This window comes from Camelina sativa, chromosome 8, assembly GCF_000633955.1.
Source record: "Camelina sativa cultivar DH55 chromosome 8, Cs, whole genome shotgun sequence".
NCBI lineage: Eukaryota > Viridiplantae > Streptophyta > Magnoliopsida > Brassicales > Brassicaceae > Camelina > Camelina sativa.
Window position 1 is genome coordinate 10080220 of NC_025692.1, and position 24915 is coordinate 10105134.

Genomic DNA, 24915 nt, shown 5'->3' on the forward strand with positions numbered 1-24915 from the left:
AAGACATATATATATTTTGTTACACGTATCTAGGAAATTGTTTAAGTTGTTAATATTGTTCCAGATTGTGTGGAACCTCACCTCGATCCTCTCCTCTATTTGTGTAATTATTTTGGCTATATAAGCCTTGTACGTATAATGTAAACAGATGAGGAATTCCACAAGTTTTCATGGTATCAGAGCATCTAGGACTTTGATCCTCTTTCATTTCTTTTCTCTCTCTCTCTCTTTTCCTTTATCTGTTTCTTTCTTTTCGCCATTAATGGCTGCTCCTAACAGCTCTAATGAACGCTGTTTTGGTGTTACAAACATCAAAAATCAAATACCTGTGCTCCTTGATGAAGATGAGCACAACTATGATGCCTGGCGTGAGCTTCTTCTCACACACTGCATGGCTTTCGACGTCTCCGGTCATTTGGATGGTTCTCTCCGTCCTGCCAATGCCAACGACGATGCTTGGTCGACCCTTTGGTACTCCATTTTGTGTATTTTTCGTTATTTTATTAATAAAGGGTAAAATAGTCTTTTCCAGGTCATCTTCTCCACCGACTTTTTGCAAACCTGCAAACTTAGTTTGTCGCCGTCAGTCATTTAAATACTTGTTTTTCATTAATTTCTTCTTCAAATCAACTGTTTTTAATAATTAACTATTAGATTCAACATCTATCATCCTATTTTCAGCAAAAAAAAAATCAATTTTTTTCGTTTTCCCGATTTTAAAACCGATTTGGCTACGGCGGAACACCACCGCCGAGCGATTAACCGGCGCCTCGACGGCCTCGGCGGCCGCGTTTTAAAATAGGGGTTATGATTATAGTAACATCCATGACAAAGAAAACGAAGCAAAAGAAACTGTCGAAAAAGCAGATGACGAAGAAGAAGACGATAAATTTTCAAGCCGATTTGATGTTTTCGATGATTCCGATGGTGCGTCATCTGATGATGATAACTTTTCTGTATTGGGCGAGCCTCAGAACAAACCACAGTCCCCAGATATTACATACGATTATGATCTAATGGTAGTACCACATTCGGAACGACGTCCTATTTCCCCCTCAGAACTATCATATCGTCCCAGATTCACTTCGATCTTTGGCTCGATCTATATCTCCTACGAACTTAAATACTCCACCTAATTCTACCTGAATCCATACTTTTATTGCTATTTTCCCACTAATCTGGGTTTAAACGGTTTTGGAACTAAACCCGATATAAATATATTATAAACCAATATAAAACCAATTTATAATCTGAGTAATATATAGAACCCGACCCGTCATGTTCTTCACTTGAAATCCTAATTCCCAAATTTGTTTTGTTAAAACTCTAACCAGAAGAAATCATTAACAGTTTTAAGATTAAAAACATTTAATCGTTTCAAAAATAAAATGCATTGGATTATCCATGAAGGAGCTTTTGAATTTGCAAACACAAACACGAGTGCATAACTGCATATTGATCTCTCTACAAACGAATCAAAGAAGATCACAAAGATTTATGTTCATGAGTGGAGCTTCTTGGCCAATCCCGACGGGTCCGACCCCATCATCATCATTACCCACTTTCACGTCCCTAAATTATTCTCTTATCTCTCTTTTTCCCTAAACCCATATCAAAAAAGAACAAGATCATAAATTATTCTCTCTTGTTTTGCTTTTGCTTTTTAATTCTTTTCATTTCACTCAACAACAACAAGAATGCCCAGATCTCCCGATCCATCCACAAAATTAGAAAATTTCTGAGATTTGATCATATGGGTCACCTAAAAATCTAGTCTTTTTGATCTGGGTTTAATGCCAAGATTCATCATTTTATATGGGAAACAACAGCAATGGAGGACGCCATTGGCGGCGAAACCATACGGCTCCTCCTTCACGTTCTCTATTTTGTTGATTTTATGATCAATTTCAAAACAAAACAGAGCGGATAACACGTGAGACTGTGTTCTTCCTCATGAGTCGTGACCAATCTGAAGTTTATGGTCTTTTTGTTGCAATTTGACTTCTCTGATTGTGCTTAGAAGATGAAAATAAATAATATCAACCTTTGGTCAAATCTTCATGTGTAATTATCTAAGTTTATGTAATTCATTATCTGTCTAATTATGATTTTTGCAGGTTTTGAATTCTAATTCTAATGAAAAGAAGAAAACGAGAAGAAGAGAGAAGAAAAATCGATTTGGGAATTTTTGTTTTTCAAGTTTTCTTGGATTAGTTTTGTAATTGGGTTAAATTTTGGTAAAATCCGGTTAAATGAGTTCATTAGTTGGTTAATCAAATAGTAAACCAATAACAAACCATATAAACCGAGATTCATGGAGCAATAAATGATATCTGATATTCCGAAGGGGAAATAGCAATAGAAGTATGGATTCAGGTAGAAATATGTTGAGTACTTAAGTTCGTAGGAGATATAGATCGAGGTCAAAGATCGAGGTGAATCTGGTACGGTAGGATAGTTTCAAGGGGAAATAGGACGTTGTTTCAAAAAACACATAAAAAAAGGTAATTCTTAGTTCCAAGTTATCCAATATTAGTTACAGGGCAGTTTGGTTATAAAAAAAACACATAAGCAAAAAAGATAGAAAAAAAGTATTGAAAGTAGGTGTAAGTGAAAAAGTTTGATATAAAGTAGGTCTAATACAATTCACCCTTCATTTTGTTCTATAATATTTAGAATTTATAAATTTTGCCACATGTTGAGCATAACTCAATTTATAAAATGTAGTATTACAAAAAGAAAAAAAAAAGAAAAAACACTTGACCAAGCCTAAGTACAAAAATGGCAGTCCATATGTTAATTAATACGAATAAAAACTGTATTGGTAAATACGAAAATAAATTCATTTATTTCTGTTTATGAAAGACAAAATAGTGGAATAAGAATTTATAGATTTCGTTTCCTTGTAAAAAAAAAAAATTCTAAATACAGATATAAATTAAATAGATCAAATGGTAAAAGATATATATGTAAAAAGAGTATTCAAATATATTAAATATAGTCACACTATACATTGTATTCAAAAAATAATTATCAAAAACACAGTAGAAATTATCTGAATCATGAACACTGAACAAATCTGTTTTATAAGAATAAATTGTGAAAAAAAATTCTCATTTTTTTTTTAAACTCTCCTTTTTAAAAAAATTCTCATTTTTTTTTAAACTCTCCTTTTTTAAAATTCTCATTTTTTTTTAAAACAAACTTTGGCACATACCTCTCCGCGCCTTTTCATTTCGTCACACACTCTCTCTCTCTCTCTCTCACACAACTCTCTCTTTCTCCTTCTCTCTCTCTAATAATTTTCCCGGGAAAGCGTTTTCTCGGAGAAATCATGGAAAAGTTTCAGAACCGGTACACGAGATTCGGATTCATCCCGATTTGTATCGGATCGATCGCGCTCGTTGTATTGTTATCTCGTTGCTCGACTTCGTTCTTCGATTACTCTCTTCAGAAATTCGAATTCTCGTTCCCAGACACTGAGCTTCTCCAAAGAAACGTTTACACTACTAACGCCGGCGAAGAAGAAGAAAAAAAAAACAAAGCCGCCGTCGTCGTCGTTGATTCTCGCGATGTTTCTCAACAGATCCTCTCTCTCCGATCTACTAATTCCTCTGTAACAGTAAGCTTCTTCTTCAAAATTCGAATTTCAAAAATTTTCTCTCTCTCTCTCTCTGTAACCGTAAATTTTCAAAATTCGAATCTGAGCTTTTTCTCGTCATCGTCATCTTCATCTGATTCCGTTTCGTTAAATTTTCAAAATGTTGGATTCAGTTACAGAGTAAACCGGGAAAACCAAACCGGAGAAATTTAGTGGAAGAAGGATTAGCGAAAGCGAGAGCTTCGATTCTAGAAGCTTCTTCTTCTTCGAATCGTAACAATACTACTACATTGTTCAAAATCGATCTTCCAAACCCAGAAATTTATCGTAATCCTTCAGCTTTACATCGGTAAATTCTAAGTTTCCATGATTTTTTTTTTTTTTTTTAAAAAAATTTTAATTAGATTCCAAAAATTCGAGTTTAACTTTTTTGAAACTACTTAGCTTTAAAGTCACTGCGCACGGCTAATTTTCGTGGATTTTAGTTTTACATTTTATAAAGATTCTTGTAATTGACGCTAACGAATCCATGAATTTGAATACACACCACTGGTTTTGTATCATAGTTTCTGAAAAAAAGCATGCATACTTTTTTTTTATACATGATGATGATGAACCTGCTTTATGGTATATACACTAAAGATCAAGATTATGATTTTTTTTTTTTGAGCCTTTCTCAAGCAATCAATACATTAAGATTAGAGATGATTATGTGAATCAAATCAGTCTACTATGTATGTGCAAAATATTTATAATACTAGGCGGTGCAATTAAGGTTAAGGACTGTCATGTGTCATTTTCACTATTAAATTACTGCGCAAGCTATATAGCTTACAGTTACACTAATTTAATATTTGTATGGTCCGTAATCACTTTTAGTCTATATACTTACAAAGAGTGTGTCAGAGAGTTCATCCCCTTTTTAACAATGAGTTTATCATACGTACCGTTTAGTTTATTTATTGGTAAGTGTAATGTGTTGTTACTATTTTTGTAGGAGTTACTTGGAAATGGAGAAGAGGTTTAAGGTGTATGTATACGAAGAAGGTGAGCCGCCTTTAGTTCACGATGGACCGTGTAAGAGTGTATACGCGGTTGAAGGGAGGTTTATAACGGAGTTGGAGAATAGGAAGACGAGGTTTCGTACTTACGATCCGAGCCAAGCTTATGTTTACTTCTTGCCGTTTAGTGTTACTTGGCTGGTTCGATACTTATACGAAGGCAATTCTAATGCTGAGCCTTTGAGAACGTTCGTTTCTGATTATATTAGATTGGTTTCTACTAATCATCCTTTTTGGAATCGTACTAGTGGAGCTGATCACTTTATGCTTGCTTGTCATGATTGGGTAATAATTAATTAACAATTTCATCATCTCTGTTTTTGTTTTGGTTTATACAGAATTTGGTATGAACTGTTGTCTTATTTACTAATGCAGGGACCTCTCACTTCACATGCTAATAAGGATCTATTCAACACATCGATTCGAGTTATGTGCAATGCTAATACATCAGAAGGGTTTAACCCTGCAAAAGACGTAACTCTTCCTGAGATCAAACTCTATGGTGGTGAAGTTGATCCCAAGCTCAGGTCCTCTAAAACCCTATCCGCTTCTCCGCGGCCTTACCTCGGGTTCTTTGCAGGTGGTGTCCACGGTCCTGTCAGACCGATCCTTTTAAAACACTGGAAACAGCGTGACCCGGAAATGCCTGTATATGAATACCTTCCTAAACACTTAAACTACTACGATTTCATGAGAAGTTCAAAGTTCTGTTTCTGTCCCAGTGGCTACGAGGTTGCTAGCCCTAGAGTCACTGAAGCCATCTACTCCGAGTGTATCCCCGTCATTCTCTCGGTTAACTTCGTGTTGCCGTTCACTGATGTTCTTCGTTGGGAGACTTTCTCTGTTCTGGTCGACGTTTCAGAGATTCCTAGGTTGAAGGAGATTCTCATGTCGATCTCTGATGAGAAATACGAATGGCTTAAACGTAACTTGCGGTCTGTGAGGAGACATTTCGAGCTTAATGATCCTCCTAAGAGGTTTGATGCGTTTCACTTGACTCTTCACTCTATTTGGTTACGTAGACTTAACTTGAGGCTTACGTAAGGATATGATGACCACTCATAGGTAATTTTCTGTTAGATTTTCATATATCTCAGAAATGTATGTAAACCTTAAAGTCTAGATTTAATGGTGAAAAGGATAATATTTGATGTTATAATTAGTTATAATGAATAATGAATTATTGCAACTTACTAAGCAATTAAAAGATTTAAATCTTTATACCATACCCATAATTACTAACTATCAATCAATCATTTGGTTGGGACGAAGTTGAGAGAAAGGCGTTCCATCTGCGATCGAAGGATGTCACCAAGGGAGAGACGGTGAGGTTGAGGTTGTGGTTGCGGCTGCGGTGCAGCTGAGGATGGTGGATCATCAGGTCCAACTATGTCTGTTCTTGCGTCTTCATTCTTGACCTCGAGATGGATCGGTCTCATCTCTTTCTTCACTGATTCCACAAACTCCATATCGATTTTGTTGCCGGAAATATCTCTGACGTAGAAAGCGTTGAGAGACTTCTGACCGTGCGTCTCCACGTCTGCTCGGACAACAGTCAAGCCGTTCTCACGTAGGACACGGGTTATGTCAGAGAGTAAGCCTACTCTGTTCTCAGCGCATAACTCCAACTTCACCCCCTGCATTAGCCACACACACCAACACACCCAAATTGTTTTACCATTCTTAACTAGAATCCAAACAGTTTTGGTGAATCTTCCTCTAAATTTCTTCTGTCTGAGACATCTCAAAGTTAGTAATTGTGTAGATTGATCTATTCTGGTTTTAAAGCATAATAGAAATGTTAACATTACCTCGCAAACCCGACGTTCTATCGCAGCCTCTAAGCATTTAATCACCCGTTCTTTCTCGCCTTCCGTGTTCAAAGCTCTTCCATCTATGTGTCTTATGAAGTATTCCTACAAGTTTCAAAACATTAGATAAACATTTGAACCCGAAAAGGGGTCTAATGGTTTCAAGGAAGCTATAGATATATTTTCTTGGTCTACCTGAAAAGCATCAGCTCCATCGGACCGTAGAGCGGCGTGGAAGATAACATATTGCATGTCAACTAAAGTGCATATTGTATCAAACATGAGCCTTCTTCGATCCTTAGACTTTACTGTCACAATAGAGTATCCTCTCTCTTCGCAATTCCCAATCGAAACTATCGTTGTCTTCCTCTCCTTTTGATCACCGTACAATAACTTGGATGAAAATAATGACAGTGGTGAAGGCTCACAAAACGGTTCGTCAAAGTCTCTCACAGATAGCATTAGCTGATGCAACCGTCTCTCTACGTTACTATTCATACACCCTTTGCCTTGTCCCGCAAGAAACCCATCGGTCTCGTTCTCCTTGTGACCCACGTGTGTAGAGTTGGAAGCAGGATCTGCTGTGGCACGTATAACAGTACTGAGGTGGTCCTCAATGGAAGCCAAGCGGCTCGGGTCATCTATGGGAGCGTGAGTGTTGTCGTCAGAAACATAGGCTATGCAAGCCAAACGAGCATTGTGGCTCCAAGCATGAGCTTCCAATACGTTGCAATGTAAGTCCGCAAAAGCAGCAAATATCTCTGAAAAGAGTCCAGGTCGGTCTGTCCCGGTCATCTCTATCGCTGTGTGTTCGCCGTGATCAGCCAGTGGAGGTTCCAAGACATTGCTGTTTGGGTTGTTACTCGCTTCACTAGCCTTTATAAAATCTGATTCTCGCCTACTCGTACCAATGGCCTATACATTATTAATTTCATCTAACTCATTACTACACTCAAATCAAACATATATATGATTCATTCAGGGATTAAAGTTTAAGACAAACATGTGTGATGTGATTGATGACGCTTTTATCAGTGAGTTTATTGCCATGCTCGTCTTTAACATGGAAAACTGCACACATATATACAAGTAAGTTCTCAAAGCTAAGCTCCTCAACTAAATTAAATTGTAAGGAAATTAATTTATATGTTATACCATCCATGAACCAACCACCATCGGAAGAGATGTAACTCTTGATGATAATAAGATTCATGTCTGTCAAGATTTGCACCACTTCTAAAAGAAGTCCTTGTTTGTTCTCGCTGTTCACCTTCATTATCAACCGTACGTTTCACATTAATTAGAGGACACCCCAACCAGATATGCACAATGGAACCACAAAACAGAAGAACAATTCGCACAAAGAACACCATTGGATCCAATATTTTCTGTGTACCTTCACAACGGTGCAATCTTGGATGCTGTCATTGTCAATGTAGACCCTGCACCTGAAAATAACACACACAAAATATAAAGGTGATGATTAGAAAATTTTATACACATGCACTCATATATACATTGATGTTCAACAGATCTATTAGAGATGAAAATAAAAAGCTTACGGTGGACCGTATATACGTTCACCGAGATTGTCAAAATCAGGATCAAAGTAAGGCCAGCAAACTTTCTGCATCGTCCCTATCACACGATCTGTATTAGAATTAGGTCAGGAAATATGTGTTTTTGTAGATTTGAGGGTTTTTTTTTTTGTGTGTGTGTATATATGAAACCGTGTAGGCAAAAAGGTTAGATTGGTATCTTAGACAGAGGAGGCTGTGAATGAAGAAGAGATTTCAACCTTCTAATACAGAGGATTTAACAAGATGGTCATTTACTAAATTTAGCTTGGGGAATAAGTGTGAAATAACGTGTGGAAGAAGTTATTCTAGAGATAAAACTTTTGAAAAATATCTAATAGAAATTCTATTATAGATACATCAAGGATAATGATTAAATCACATTCTAGAATCGAATTCAAATATAGTGTAGAGTTAATTAGTAGTATAGGTCAAGAACTTATCAAAGTCAAATACTAAGAATTGGTAAGAGACTCAAGTGAAATAAGGTGTTCCTTGTTTTCTTGCTTGTTCCTCTCTTCTTATTCTTTGGTAACCTCCACATGTTTTCCTAAGTTTTTGGGGGAAACTAAAGTTGCAAAAATCTCTGTTTCGTAATAATACTAATAATATATATTTTCCTAAAGTTTAGTAGAATCGAGAGCATTAACTCCATGGGACTAATTTAGAAACCACATACACAAAAACGTGTGATCTCTTTGAAACGGTCTCCAAACTTCACCAAATATTGAAAATTTCCCTCTACAAGATTTAGTAAATACTAAATACCACAAAAATGAAGTTGCATGGCGCAAAAACGACCAATGGTGACTTGACTCAGAGAGGTCGTTTTTGGTTTCCCCATGTTTAGATCTAGATCCGTGATTCAACGAAGAAAGGGATGTGTGATCGGTAAAAGTTCCTAATAGTACCAAACCACAGAGGCCCTGGTCATCTTCTTCTTATTAGCAATCAAGTCTTAGGAAAATACAAGAGGTTTACCAAACAAGCTGCGAGGCGCACTAGCTATATCCTGTATATCATTAAAGCTTCTTTTATAAACATACACACACTAATCACATGAACTCGTACATCAATCACAAAAGTGACTTCTTCTTCATTTTAGATATGAAAATTTGTTAGGCGCTAATCAAAGGTTTGATGCGAACTTGATGTTTAACTACGAAATTGGAGAAATTGTTAAACTTGGCAACTTCTCCAGTATATGATTCGCATTGAGCTCGCACTTGTTCCGGTGAAGAAGTGGAATAAAAAATGAGGCCACAAATAAATTTCATGTTGTTCACTGGATGTTTCTTCCCATAATTCACACATGTTAACAGTTATTTATTTTTTACACATGGTCATTTATTTTTTATAATAAATTCTTTCCCCAAAATTGGCAGTTGCCTGTAAAAAACTTTTTATAGTAATTTTTATATTTTACTAATGTACCCCTTAAGATTTTTTTATTTACAATTTTTTTTTTGTTTTTAAATTGTCTATATATAACTTACATACATGCACTACATCACTCACTCACTACCCCTCCTATAGAGAAAAGAAACACAAATCACAAGTAATTCACACTCTCTCCCCTAAGTTTTCATTCTTTAATTTTTTTTTGTTTTAACGATTTTTTTCTTTTTTTTTGTTTAAATTAAGAGATGCAAGTTTCCATTAAGACTAAAAATGGAAGAACGTACACCATGGAAGTGACATCGACGAACACGATCGCAGACATGAAGATGAAGATCTATCAAGCCACTTAGTGGCGGAGCCAGACCCACATTTTAGAGAGATCAAATTTTTTTTTTTGGTGAAATGGGTAAAAATGCAAATATTAGAAGGTTGAAATGAAAATTTATTGGAGAATAAAAAGATGGGTAAGAAAAATACTTCCAAAAAAAGTGCCTGAGAAACTCGTGCTTGAGAGAAAAAAGGCGATTTGCGAGTTCCTCTCGCAGATCTCCATCGGTGGTCGGCCTCACGCCGGTCCATTGAAAATAGCCGCTTCTTTTCTTCCGCCTCCTGGATTCCCCGAAATGAAGATGCGCATTGCTGGTGTGGGAGTTCCCCTGAGACCTCCGGATCCGAATTCTGTTCAACCCCCAGATCTGAGTGTTGTTCAACCTCCAGATCTGAATCCTCTTCTCGACACTCAGTCGCCGCCGACAGCTTCTACGACGACTCCTTTAGTTACTCAAATCTCTTCGATTCCTGTCAATATTCCTTCTACCGCAGCCCCTACTCAAGCAGAGTGGTTCAAGGCGTCATTGAGGAATCTTCAAAAAGTTGAAACTCCGGTGGTCACTGATGATGGACTACCAGTGGTACAAGCTCCAGCCTCATTCTTGCTAAAAGCAGCAGACCAGTGGAAAGGTCACATAGTGGCGAGGTTCCATGGTCTAATCCCACCCTCCTCAAAGATTTTCTCAGATTTGAACCCAGTTTGGGGAAAGTTTGGAAACATTGTTATTCGACAAGTTGACGAGAAGACGTGCCTCATTATGATTCCGTGTACCTCCACTCGAGAATGGGTTATGCAGGTTGGGGTAACCGCTAGTAGGGGTAAAGAGTGTTAGGAAGCTTTCCAAGCTGGAATCAAATATGCTATTTGTGAAGAAGGTTCAGCGACGTTTTTCTCCTCATCCGGTGGAGCAGGCTGTTGAGAAGGAGACGATATATGGTGAAATCTCTGGTGTTCAGGCTAGCCGAGGTAGCTCCTCGGGGAAGCCTGATACCGAATGTTAGAGCGTAGCTCTACTTCTTTTGGCAGTGTGAATAATGAAAGTTTTTTGTTAGAATATTAGAGGCCTGAATGGTCTATCTCGACAGAGATTTTTGCGGAGTTGGATCAGTAAGCATAAGCCCATAATGGGAGGTGTGTTGGAGACCCATGTAGCGGAAGAGAATGCAAGGCAAGTTTTTGAGGCTTCTTTCCTGGTTTGGAGGTACGAATTTAACTATGAGTTGGTGGAGAATGGTAGGATCTGGTTGGTGTGGGATCCGGCAATCTCAGTTATTTGTTTTTACAAGTCAGCACAAGTGATGATGTGTGGGGTGTTTAACCCAGCAACTGGAGAGAGCTTCTCAGTTGGTTTTCTCTATGCTTATAACACCCAAATTCAAAGGAGGGAGCTTTGGAGGGACATTACACGAATTGTCCAGGAGTCCCCTGCTAGAAACCTTCCACTGTTGTTAATGGGGGATTTCAATCAAATATTGTCTGCTGATGAGCACTATTCGGCGATTCCTTATACTCTCTCGTTGCTAGGGATGTCTGAGTTCAGAGGTTGCTTGGAGGATAATGAACTGTCGGACATGCCTAGTAGGGGAACTCTCTTCACGTGGTTTAATGGTCAACACGATGATCCTATAATGAGGAAACTCGATAGGGCGGTAGTGAATGATGTTTGGCGCAGTAAGTTTCCAGAGTCAGTTGCCATATTTGAGTCTCCAGGAGACTCAGATCACTCTCTGTGTTTAGTTCACACCTCATCGGTGGTACAACACACAAAAAAACCTTTCAAGTATTTTTCCTTCCTCTCTAGTCACCCACAATTTCAAACTAGAATTAAGGAGGCTTGGCTGAGAGAGGTGTGTGCCAGCTCCAAACTGTATACCCTTGGTCAGAGGTTGAAGAGCACTCGTCTAGTGTGTAGGAGGCTGAATAGAGAGGGTTTTGGTAATATACAACAAAGAACCAAAGAAGCTTTGGAGCACCTAGAGCAGGTTCAGGCGATTCTTATGTCTACTCCATCAGATGCAAACTTTAGGCAAGAGTTTGTGGCTAGGAAAGCTTGGAAGTTCTTTGAAAAAGCTCAGGAATCATTCTATCGACAAAAATCTCGTATTAGGTGGTACAAAGATGGTGATGCCAACATGTCTTTCTTTCACAAGACGGTGATAGCTAACCAAGGAAAGAACTGCAACAAGTTTCTAAGGGGAGCGGATGAGGATCTGATTCATAATGCAAACCAAATCAAGGGCATGATCCTGGTGTATTATCAGGGGCTCCTAGGAACTGTAAATGATGAAGTCGAACCTATGTCTACAGAGGAGATCAAGGAGCTTACTTCCTTTAGATGGGGTATATCTTTGGCCAACCAGCTGCTACAAGTGCCTACACCTGAAGAAATCAGAAGGACAATTGCGTCAATGCCAAAGAATAAGGCACCGGGTCCTGACGGGTTCCCAGTAGAGTTCTTTTGGGAAGATTGGGATGAAGTGGGAGCTCTAGTGATTCAGGCGGTGCAGGAATTCTTCATCTCAGGGGTCTTACCGAGAATCGTCAACACCACAGTGATAGCCTTGATACCAAAGATCTCAGGATCGGACAAGATAAGTCAGTTTCGACCGGTTTCATGCTGTAATACGGTGTACAAAATCATATCCAGACTTTTAAAGCAGAAGTTGAAGTTATTTGTCTCAGATTCGGTGCAAGGGAATCAGGTGGGGTTTATCCAGGGTCGCCAATTGTGTGAAAATGTCATTCTGGCCTCACAGTTGGTAACTGACTTTCATGTTGTTGGGGAGACTAACAAGGGGTGTTTACAGGTAGATTTAGCCAAGGCTTATGACAACCTGGATTGGCGGTTTCTTTTGAACGTCCTCCATGCCTTTGATATCCCGGAGAAGTTTATTGGGTGGCTTAAGGTCTGCTTCACTACTCCAACCTTTAGCATTGTAGTGGATTGTAAAGTGGGTACATGGATCACGTGCAGTTTTTGGAGTGATAACTGGACAGGTTTGGGGCCGTTATTGGACATCACGGGAGAGAGGGGTCCAATATCAACAGGGCTACCCAAGAAGGCATTGGTTGCAGAAGCTTTGAGGAATGGTGACTGGTGGATCTCCGCGAGTCGTAGTAGAAATCCCATCATAGTCCTGTTGAAGGATTGCCTACCGCCTGCTTCTGTAGTCAACCCACAACCGGATGGTGAAGATGATGTTTTCCTGTGGAAGGTGGGAGATACCGAAGCTTTGGATAGGTTCTCCACGGCCAAAACATGGGATTATTTAAACCCGCCCGAGCAGAGAGTTGATTGGTGAGATTCTGTGTGGTTCAAGGGAGGATTCCTAAGCATGCCTACACTACTTGGCTGGTGGCGAGACACAGATTGAAAACGAGAGACAGGCTAATCGGGTGGGGGTTGGCGGTTCCATCGATGTGCCTGCTTTGTGGGTCATTGGATGAATCCAGGCAACATTTATTCTTTGATTGTAGTTTCTCTAAGGAGGTGTGGAGGTATTTTTACTCAAGGGCAAGAGTTTGGCCTCCAACTCGGTTTCATGATTGTCTGCGGCGGGTAAAGAATCCGTCTCGAGACAGGAATGTGGCAACCATTTTAAGATTGGCTTTTCAGGCTTCGATCTATCTACTCTGGAAGGAACGAAACTCAAGACTTCACACAGCAAACTCTAGGACCTGCACCGCAATCATTGAAGAGATTAAAGTAATCATAAGGAGCCGGCTGTAGCCCTTCTCAAGGATTCAGCGAGCAGGAAGCATTCTCAGTCCTCAAGGCGATTCTCTACTCATCACGTGGTTTGGCACTTTTCAAAACTAATATGCTCTGGTTGTCGTGGCTTGTATTTTTTTTCTTTTTATGGTGTTGATTGTAGGGGAGAGTCCACTTATCAGATAAGGTGGAAAAGCAGGTTTGTTTTTGTACAACAGGAGAAGGTCGGGCCTGTGGTCCTTTTGGGCCTTTGTCTGTAATTTTATTAATTAATGGGAAGTTATTAAAGAAAAAAAAAAGAAAAGAAAAAAAAATGATAATTTATTTAGTTAATAGGTACAAATCTAATCTTTTAGGAGGGTAAAAATGAAAATTTTGATTTAAATGGAGTCAAAATGTAAAATTTGAAGGGTCAAAATAAAAATTTATTGAAGTCATTTTATAATTTCTACATAAAAATATATTCAAAAAAAATTAGAGGGGTCAGCTCATCCCTACCTCTTTCACTGTCTCCGCCTCTGAAGTCACTGGTATTGTGCATGCGATGCAATATCTAACATACGGTGGATAGATCTTCAGCGCGAACAGGGGAGCAATCCTTTACGACTACAATATCGGACCGTGTGCCACCATTTATATGAAGAAACGGCGGATTTTGGGCTAAGTAAGTAATGGAGCTGTCGTCGAAGTTGATATAACAAAGTTTTTTGAATAATTAATCTCGAATAATAATGTTAGGTCTTTTTGTTTCTTGCTCGTCTAATATCTCTATTGTAAAATAAAGTAGAGAGTTGAATAAATGGAGGGTTGTAAAATAAAGCATAAAAATATCTTAAGTAATATTCTATGTAATATTCCCAAAGACTTGTAATATAAATACTAAGGCTTGGTGAAGAGTTTCATTCAAGCTGGAGTGAGTATGTTTGAGTGTGAGAGTCTTAAGAGCCTTCGTAATCCTTTGAGTGTTTCAATAATAAAATATATCCTCTTGGTAAAAGATCTTTCTTATATCCTTACATAATCATATAATCATTTTCTAAAATACTTCCTAAACACTTAGCATTGATCCTAAAAACCTCCTAAGTGGTTGTACCACTATGTGTGTGTAATTGTGGTATCAGAGCCATGGCAGTCTAAACTCTAGCTCTTCTCTTCCAGAAAGGTAATACGCCATGACGTTGTCTTCTACCATGCTAGTATGAAAGTATGCTCTGTGGTTGCCATATTAATGGATCCTCCACATCAGAAATCTAACTATGCTAAGAAAAAACGGTATGGAGAAAAATTTCTATGAGGTTGTAATGCTCGAAGTACCTTGAGGCTTTTTATGTTGCAAATATGTTGCCTCGGTTTGCGTAGCTAAGCACCTCTTGATTTATTTCTCTATATTCGTGGTACGTAAAAGAAAACAGGGAGACAACTTATGGATTGTTATTACTTCAATGGCTAGAAGAGAGTTATAGTATTTTGTCTTGGTTTCTGGTTCTATCATATATTATGGAAAGTTCATCTTCTTTGTCTAAAACTCCCTCTTTTCGACGATCAAATTCTAAAAAGGTTGATTACTTATATGAAGTAGAGTATGTGAGTGATGATAGCAAAGTTCCTATTACCCAACTCCCATTACTTAATCCTTACAAAGATTTCACTAAACCAAATTCCACTTTTCCAAAAGTCATCCGTCAAGTGTTTTTCCCTAACAAACATAATGCAAAGGAGCTCGTTCTAGCATCTCTGTTAGAACAGCATCTCATTCCAGCGACAGAAACAGAACAAATGATTCCTCTCAGAATCAATGAAGGCATGATACATCATTGGCGAACTCAAGGATATACCCATCTTCACTATGGAACGATACGTTTGGCGCTAACACTCCATGGCAGGAAAGGCTTACCAGTTGTAGCACGGGTACCTCTCCTCGACACCCGATACAAAGAATACCAGCATGCTTGTATTGCAACTATCCAGACAACACTAAACGCTGGCATTGTTTTCGTCACCCTCTTCCCAAATTTCAACGTGGCATTGGAAGACCCTCAAATATATCAGAACATGCAAATCCAGCTGCAAATCACAGGAGCTCCACAAATTGGAAACACGTATGCAGCAACGCTTCACCATCAAATGGCGTATAGAGTCCAAAATCATGCAATGGACTTAAGTCTCCCTAGAGACACTGAAGATGCGCTACTCATACAATTGGAATCCCAGCATAGCCGTCGTGCATCCATATTCCTAGACAGATTCCTAGAGATGAGCTTGTCAAGTTGCTTCCAGAATCATGGGTTACCAATTACGAAAAGCTCCATGACCGTAGCACCCCAATACAATCGGTGGACTCTTCTATTCATAGGAGAAAAGATGGAGCTGTAGAGATTGCTTTTAAGCAACAAGAAGAAAAGTCAAGACCAACGGCTTTCTGCACAGAAATCAATATAATTACTCCTTTTGAAGAAGCTCAAACTTTGGAGAACAATCCACGTTTAGATGGTGTTCCAATCTCATCTTTTGATTCGCTGGGAGATCTCATTTACTCTTTTCAAGATGAAAAGGGCCACAAATTTCTTTGATGTTTGTGATTGCCAACACTGCCAGATGAATAGTTATGATGATGATGACACCCCAAGGCGAAGGAGAAAAAAGAAAACTACACAACAAATCCTCAAAGAACGATTTGAGTCTGGAGACACACAAGTTGGCCTTCTCGGAGAACCAAGTGGCAAGAATTTTGAATACTATGTATTGTATTCAGGTGGCTCAACTCCCACAACACCTGACAAAGAAGAGGTACAACTAAGTTACATGTTCGGACCTCCATCACAGCAGGATTCACCATTTCCATCCAAAGAGTTTGAAGAAAACAATATAAAACACTCATGGAAAATCCGGAATCCAAATGTTAAGAACCCAGATGGCTCAGTAAAGCATATCAGCGCCGCAGAAGCACCTTTGAACTGGCAGTCGGAGAACGCCACAACCCAAAACTATCTCCTAAGCCAGATTGACAAAAAGGTAACCATCATGGACCTTTCCATTAAAGAACTCACCAAAAAGATAACCTCTCTCCACCAAGAACTTCTCCACCTTGCAACTACTGTCTCCATAAACTCTCCCCTCATGTCCCAAAAAGAGTCTGAGCTAAAGTCCCTTAAAGCTCAGCTAAACTCCTTACAAAACCAACCCAAAACCCAACCTCCAATGCCATATGATCTTTTCACACCATACCCCATCTACACACCACCTTACACAGCCCAAACACAACCTTTATCTTTTTCTCAAGACCCAAGTATTTTCGGAGCATCCTCCTTCTTACCAACAAAAGTTGTTTATGAACAACAGTCTACCAAAAAGAAAAAGCCAATAGAAAAAAGAACAGGGAAGAAAGCCATACTTGAACCACCCAAACCTTTGACCGAGACATCAAAATCTCAAGATCAACCCGAAACCAGCAAAGCGCAATTCATGGTGGAGCGTGCTAATTCAATCACTGTTTTTCTTGAGAAGGTTGCAAAACGAGAAAAAAGTTCTTCTCAAGAAAGTATGATGAAAAGACGCCAATAAAAGATGAAAATGATGAGGTCATAATCCCACCTTTTATGATGGCCTCACCAGCTGTGGTTGAAGAAGACGTAGAAAGTGAAGGTGGAAACGTATATGAAGAAACTCAAGAAACTGGACGAAATCAGACAGAAGGAAATCTGCGGTTTAATACAGAACCACATAAGGGTTTTTCTTTTGATGATGTTCCCCCTTCAAAATGGCGCGACAAAGTATATGAGATGCATGCATGGCTAACAGAACAACAACTCAACCCAAGAGCCACTTTGCCTACATCGATTGATAAACTGGTGGCTAAATTCCAAGGACGTCTCAGGCAATGGTGGATAAGCTTAGGCCAATATCGACAATTACAAATCCGACAATCTCCAACAATCGATGCCTTGGTGGGACACATCCACAATGAATTTCTCGGCACATGGGATCATTATACTATCCAAGCCAGAGAAGAGTATCTTAGCATGAGATGCTGCTCCTTCAAGAGGAAGGATCTTGAAAGACATTATGAGCGAATGTCAAAGAGATTCTATGCCCTGAATGGGATAGATGACGTCAACCTCAAGCAGGCGTACCTGAATTCACTTCCAGAACCACTTGGAAATGAAACGTCAAGGATATTGTCTCTCAAGAATATGCCTCTCAACCAAGCTTCACTTGGAGAAATATATCAAATTTCTCTGGCAGCCCTTGAAAAGTTATGCAACCACCATAAGTTTTTCAAATTGCTTCAAGAACAAGGAAAGCTTCTAGGAAAAGCATGTGATCGGCCAGAACTCAATATCAAATGCAGAGACAAGAGATGCCATTGTTCTACAAGTCATGGAAAAGAAAAGAGCTATAGAAGCAAGTGGCAGAAGAAATATCCAAAGCTATCTTCTAGAAAGAAATGGAAATTCTTCAGGAAGAAAACTCAAAGAGGTTTCAAAAAATCAGACAGATGTTACATCTGCAAGAAGACGTGACATTATGCAAAACAGTGTCCTAACAAGAAGAAGAGAGACAATCTCCTTGGCTACTTGGAACAAGTTGAAGATATTGACGACTCAGATATTGAATCCATCTTTTCCCTTGATGATGAACCAACTGATGATACAGTTCTTGCAATGGGTATGGAATTAGAAGATGAATCTTCAGAAGAGGATACTGGAGATGAAAGCGATATAGATGACCAATTCATGTTGTTTGACCTCTACACATTCGATTTCTGCAAAGTAGAGCAATCACATCAAGAAGAATTGGTGTATCTAACCCAACCATCTCCAAATGCCAAGATCTACATCTTCCCAAACAAGTATGATAAACCAATACCGGTCATTGCCTATTTTGACACTGGAGCTGCTTCATCCATCATCAAACCAGACCTCCTCCCAGCTTCACATTGGAATTCATGTTCAGTCGCTTTCAAAGCAGCCAACGGCCAGATATTTCATATCTCTCTTATCAGCAAGCCAATATACATCCAACTTTTCCCCGGATACATGATTAAATCCAAAGTATTTGGTTCTGAACTCCCTGGAAAGGACTTTATACTTGGATTTGATATCCTCCATAGTCTTCGGAGAGTTTCGTGGCACCCAAAAGGTCTCAAGCACAAAAATCAGCTGCTACCTTGGACAACGGTGTCTCATCTATACCCTATGGAGATGCTTAATCCCATAAAAGAAGAAATAGCAAAGACATCTTGCGCCACCTCTCATTCGGAGTTTCTCACAAAGTGCTCATCTCCTTTATGGAAGAATCCAGATTTCTTCATATCCTTACCTTTCAAGAAGAATGAAGATATCAACCCAACTAAAGCAAGTCACCCAGGAATGAACCCAGATCACTACAATATTGCACTCGAAGAGATTGACCAACTCCAGAAAGAAGACCTCATTGAGAAGACCACTTCACCTTGGGCATGCGAAGCATTCTACGTCAACAAACGGGCTGAACAGGTGCGAGGAAAACTCAGATTAGTCATCAACTATCAACCACTCAACCATTTCCTTGCCGATGACAAGTTTCCTTTGCCAAAGAGAGAAGTGTTATTCCAAAAACTCCCGCAAGCACAAATCTTCTCAAAGTTTGACTCTAAAAGCAGGATTTTGGCAGCTTGGTCAAACCAGAGGACACACCAAAGACGGGATTTTGTGTACCAGATCGTCATTACCACTGGAAAGTCATGCCTTTTGGACTAAAGGTAGCTCCTTCATTATTCCAAAAAGCTATGATCAAGATATTCGAGCCTATCCTCCCAAGTGCGCTGGTGTATATCGACGATATTCTGCTATTCTCGTCAGACATAGAANAACGGTGTCTCATCTATACCCTATGGAGATGCTTAATCCAATAAAAGAATAAATTGCAAAGACGTCTTGCGCCACATCTCATTCGGAATTTCTCACAAAATGCTCATCTCCTTTATGGAAGAATCCAGATTTCTTCATATCCTTACCCTTCAAGAAGAATGAAGATATCAACCCAACTAAAGCAAGTCACCCAGGAATGAACCCAGATCACTACAATATTGCACTCGAAGAGATTGACCAACTCCAGAAAGAAGACCTCATTGAGAAGACCACTTCACCTTGGGCATGCGAAGCATTCTACGTCAACAAACGGGCTGAACAGGTGCGAGGAAAACTCAGATTAGTCATCAACTATCAACCACTCAACCATTTCCTTGCCGATGACAAGTTTCCTTTGCCAAAGAGAGAAGTGTTATTCCAAAAACTCCCGCAAGCACAAATCTTCTCAAAGTTTGACTCTAAAAGCAGGATTTTGGCAGCTTGGTCAAACCAGAGGACAGACCAAAGACGGGATTTTGTGTACCAGATCGTCATTACCACTGGAAAGTCATGCCTTTTGGACTAAAGGTAGCTCCTTCATTATTCCAAAAAGCTATGATCAAGATATTCGAGCCTATCCTCCCAAGTGCGCTGGTGTATATCGACGATATTCTGCTATTCTCGTCAGACATAGAATCCCACACTTCATTATTGGCAAAGTTCCACAGTATCGTACAAAAATATGGTATTATGCTATCAGAAAAGAAGATGGTGATCAGAGAAACGGAGATTGATTTTCTGGGAATGCACATATTCAAGGGAGAATACTACCTCCAACCTCACATTGCCACCCAACTCAATGAGTTTCCAAATGAACAACTATCTTTCAAGCAAGTCCAACAGTTTCTGGGGATTGTCAATTATATGTCGGATTTCATTCATGGTCTTGCAAAACATAGATTGGTTCTCTCTGCTCAACTCAAGAAAGATGCCCCTCCTTGGAGCCAGAAATGCACAGAAGCAGTAAAAGAATTGAAGAAAATTTCCACAATCTTACCAGCACTAAAAATCCCAGCAAAAGGAAAAAGAATTTTGCAGACGGACGCAAGTGATTGCTATTGGGGAGCAATACTCTTAGAAGAAAACGAGAAGGGGAAAAGACATATATGTAGCTATAAAAGTGGAGTCTTCAAAGATAGCGAAAAACACTACCATTCTACTTACAAGGAGATACTCGCTATCAAAAGAGAAATAAAAAAATTTGAGTTTCATTTGGTGGGCCAACATTTCCTCATCGAGATGGACATGTCATCCTTTCCAAAAATGATTCAGTTCAAGCAGAAGGTACTACCACAAGCTCAGTTACTCAGGTGGGAAGGTTGGTTTTCCCAGTGGAAATTCGATGTTAAACACATCAAAGGAAAAGACAACTTCCTCCCAGATTTTCTTTCAAGAACTCAGCGTCAAATCTCGACAATAGTACCCATGATATACACCCTCAGTCCAGACAATCCTACAGAAGATAACTTACGGAAAAAGATTGCCGATATGCCGCATGGAATAAGAGAATCGTTACTCGACAATGAATTGATCTATAGAGGGATTGAGACACTGCATGGTTTCCTAAAGCTTTATATACACTAGTATGATCAGGGTCCACTTCTTGGCCTCCCTTACCACCCGGCCTATCCCTTCCTTACCACCATCCATATGAACCCTGCTCATTATGACCGGTTTCCTATAGAAGCATACCTCCTACTTTGGTACATGGCAGCTCTTTACACTATTGCAGTCCTCATCCACAAAAGTCAACTGCTCCAGTACTTGGCGAAATGCATATTGACTAGACGAAAGGCGCCTTAAAAATTACTAAACAAGTGGCTCATATTATTCCATGATGTTACTTGGTGGCAAGAACATGTTCGTGCACAGCCTGAGTATGATATACTTGTCACGTTTAGGATCACTACAATCCAAGAAGAACAAGACGGGGAAACCATTATCCTAAAGAAATATGATGCGAACGTTGAGACAAGCTACAATAATGATGCTTTTGCCTCGGGAAACTTCCATCAACGCGCAAAGCAAATTGCATTATTTAATGGATTTAATGNAAATTGCATTATTGAATGGATTTAATGAATCTGAAGTTGACCCTAATCTTCTTTGTCCTCACACAGCACACTGGCACAACAGACACGTCTACCCGCTAGGATTCGCTGAAGAAATACGACAAGTGTTAGCAGGATTTCATGATCAATACGCATGGCCACAATCAAATCCAAATCATCCGGTCTACAAAGTTGAAGGGAAAAAATACAAGATAAAGCGAAACATTCCATGCCAAAAGATCTACGTCACAGAAGTCGCCTCAGACAGTGAAGAAGACGACAACAAATAAGATAAACGTCGCCTCTCTTTTGGAGACAGGGGGAATAAATAATAAGTGTGTGATATATGATAGTGAAGTATATGGTTATGAGAGAGTTGAATAAATGGAGGGTTGTAAAATAAAGTAGAGAGTTGAATAAATGGAGGGTTGTAAAATAAAGCATAAAAATATCTTAAGGAATATTTTATGTAATATTCCCTAAGACTTGTAATATAAATACTAAGGCTTGGTGAAGAGTTTCATTCAAGCTGGAGTGAGTAAGTTTGAGTGTGAGAGTCTTAAGAGCCTTTATAATCCTTTGAGTGTTTCAATAATAAAATATATCCCATTAGTAAAAGATCTTTCTTATATCTTTACATAATCATATAATCATTTTCTAAAATATTTTCTAAATACTTAGCATTGATCCTAAAAACTTCCTAAGTGGTTGTACCACTATGTGTGTAATCGTGGTATCATATTTTAATGTTTTTGTCACGTATTTTGTTTTGTGCTAAATTCGTGCATTTTGCTTGTCATGCATGTCAACTTAATATTAAAATACCGAATGTTTGTGTCTTTACAATTTTGAAGGAACTCATCCAGTGAGGGATGCATAAAAGTTTTTTGGATGGGGCACACAGACACATATAACTAATAATATTGAGTTTATATTATAAAGTATTAAATAAATATATATTTGATAATATTATTAGCTTGCATTTTTTATATATTTAAAAATTTGAATTAAAAAACGAGACAAAATTTTCAAGTGTTGCTTATATTGGTTTATAATTAAACTTAATTACTTATATTAGATATATATTTAATTTAATAATAAGAAAATACACATTTACAAACTTAGAATTCACAATAAACTATAAATACATATATTACATTTAAATTTACATATCTAACTGATATGTATATATTTTACCATATTTAACCACTATTTATTCACATCTTTTACATGTATTAATAGCTTGTTTTGTCACTTTCATGTAGTTTAATGACTGTTTATGCATTAGAATAGGATTTGCATTGCATTTGCATTCTTTCTTGTGTTAACAGGTGAATTGGACTAAAAAGGCATGGAAATAGCATTTGGGATGAGAGGAGTGCAACCATTGAAGCATATGGGAGTTGAATCAAGGGGATGACCAGCAAAGCATGAAGCGCTCGACTATTACCACCAGTGCACTCGACCGTGTGCGACTCATGGACTCGACCGTGTGATATTCAGCAACTCAACCGTTTGGAAGCAAGGGAATGGACCACTCGACCACTTGCGGTCGAGCACATCGAGCCGACTTTATATTTTGTCATCTAGCCAAATCAGGGCTTCCTTCCCTCACTATATATACTCTTTGTACCCCATGGCCGCCAACAACACTTTTTTAGGAAAAATCACATCAGCAGTCAAAAGAACCTTAGTTTTCACCCCTTAAGGGTTTTTAGCATTTATTTACTGTTTTGCATCTTTTATTTACTGTTTTTCTCAGATTTCTATACTTTGTAAGTCTCATAACTTTCTGGGTATTGAAAATATGAGTTTACTTCTTTATATTAAGTTGTTGTTCATCATCTCATCTATCTTATCATGCTAGTCTTATCATTTTCTGAGTTTATGTTCATCATTATCATGATTTGCGTGTCTGAGTAGTGAGTTAGGATTCTGGAGATGGATTAGGCTAGTTTAGGGTTGTGGTAATCTGGAATGGTCAAGCTTGATTGTTTAAATATCTCTTCTGGGTTGGGTGTGCTCTAGGTTGTTCTTATACCTGAGAGGGTAAGAACAGATCTTAAACTTCCTAGCATCACACCAATGTCTAGGTTGTTAGATAAAGCCAACACTGGAGATTATCATGCTTGTCCCAAGAGATTGGTTGCACAAGGTGGTTTTTGACAAGTAATGGTCTGGTTTTTAATGCTTGTTCAGTATGGTTTCACTAATGAGAGTTGGGTTAGGGTGTTACTGTAACTTGATCACTTCTGTCATGAGAGTGGATTAGTGAGTCATTAAGATCATTGTCTAGAGATAGCTCATGTTTGATTGAGGTTTGTTGACCAGTTTAGAGAGCCACAGTCTGAACACTAGCCCATGAATCCATCTCTAGAAGCCTACTTTGTTATTTGATCGTTTCTTACCGCATTTTATCTTGTTTCATTGCATTATGTTCTGTTTTAAGTTGTTTAGATTGCATCTGTTCTTCGTAGAAACCCACTCGACCTAGTCACTCGACCAGTTACACGGTCGAGTACTTGATCGAGCACCGTCGGGTTGTTCATTTTATTTTCTGTTTCATTTAGTTTACTTTCTGCATTTACATTTCTGTCATTAGGATTGTTAGGACCAAAACCATTTTCATATTTGGCTTGACTTGAGTCTCTGTTTTCATCTTGATTGTATGCATCACACACTTTATGGATTGACATACTTTATGCTACAACTACATAAGGGTATTGAAACATCATGCATCTCATTCTGATCATCCATGCTTATGTGTATGTTTGTTTGATTGCATCATTCATTCATTGCATAAGTAAAACCTGAGAAAATAAGTTGTTTCAATTGGCGCTGTTGCCATTAGTGTGTTTATTTGTGTCATTTGAGATTAACAAAGATTCAAGATTAAGTTATGTTACTAATTGTTCACCACTGTCACAGTTTTGGTTGGTTGTTTTGAGTTTCAGGTGCACCACTCGAGCATACGCTCGATCGAGTGACCTTCAACTCAGTGATCGAGTACCAATCAGTCAGTCAGCCAATCGACCACGCAGCTTGAGCCAGCACTCGAACGTGTGTTAGTCCGAGCAGCCGGTCGAGTTATTTGATGCAGACAAGATCAAAGGGGAATCATAACTTGCAGAGGTATATAGATCACATCAATCCCCTACCAAGGGACTTGCGACAGCAGAAAACCAGGATCCTTCAAGAATAGGAACAACAGTTGCTGATGGATCCACCAATGCAAAGGCCAAGACAGACTGGAGCAGGAGATGCTCCAAATACTCACATACACAGAGCTGGGATAGTACCTCTTGCAATTTCCAACAACAATTTCGAAATTAAAAGTGGGCTAATCACTATGATACAGTCCAATAAATTCCATGGATTGCCAATGGAGGATCCCTTAGATCACCTTGATGAATTTGACAGGCTTTGTGAAGATAGCTTCAAACTCAGATTGTTCCCATTTTCACTAGGAGACAAGGCTCACT

The 24915-nt window shown here is 38.7% G+C and overlaps 2 protein-coding genes across 2 annotated transcripts; one reads left to right on the forward strand and one right to left on the reverse strand.

Moving 5' to 3' along the window:
* Positions 3275-5725, forward strand: LOC104706855 (probable glycosyltransferase At5g25310). The gene is made up of 4 exons (XM_010423081.2): positions 3275-3622; positions 3775-3950; positions 4599-4947; positions 5038-5725. Exons 1-4 carry the CDS (start codon positions 3335-3337, stop codon positions 5704-5706), a joined length of 1482 nt encoding a protein of 493 aa, XP_010421383.1. The 5' UTR covers positions 3275-3334; the 3' UTR covers positions 5707-5725.
* LOC104706856 (ACT domain-containing protein ACR2-like) lies at positions 5898-8227 on the reverse strand. Its single transcript, XM_010423082.1, has 7 exons — positions 8036-8227; positions 7870-7921; positions 7629-7743; positions 7477-7544; positions 6669-7388; positions 6474-6578; positions 5898-6299 (listed from the first exon to the last, which is right to left on the reverse strand). Exons 1-7 carry the CDS (start codon positions 8104-8106, stop codon positions 5916-5918), a joined length of 1515 nt encoding a protein of 504 aa, XP_010421384.1. The 5' UTR covers positions 8107-8227; the 3' UTR covers positions 5898-5915.

Excerpts from the sequence above, each read along its gene's own strand:
- LOC104706855 (XM_010423081.2), top strand. The coding sequence starts at position 3,335 with ATGGAAAAGTTTCAGAACCGGTACACGAGATTCGGATTCATCCCGATT. Across the intron at positions 3,623-3,774 it reads CTACTAATTCCTCTGTAACA|TTACAGAGTAAACCGGGAAA; the intron begins GTAAGCTTCTTC and ends TGTTGGATTCAG. Across the intron at positions 3,951-4,598 it reads AATCCTTCAGCTTTACATCG|GAGTTACTTGGAAATGGAGA; the intron begins GTAAATTCTAAG and ends CTATTTTTGTAG.
- LOC104706856 (XM_010423082.1), bottom strand. The coding sequence starts at position 8,106 with ATGCAGAAAGTTTGCTGGCCTTACTTTGATCCTGATTTTGACAATCTC. Across the intron at positions 6,579-6,668 it reads ATGGAGCTGATGCTTTTCAG|GAATACTTCATAAGACACAT; the intron begins GTAGACCAAGAA and ends TGAAACTTGTAG. Across the intron at positions 6,300-6,473 it reads TAGAACGTCGGGTTTGCGAG|GGGGTGAAGTTGGAGTTATG; the intron begins GTAATGTTAACA and ends TGGCTAATGCAG.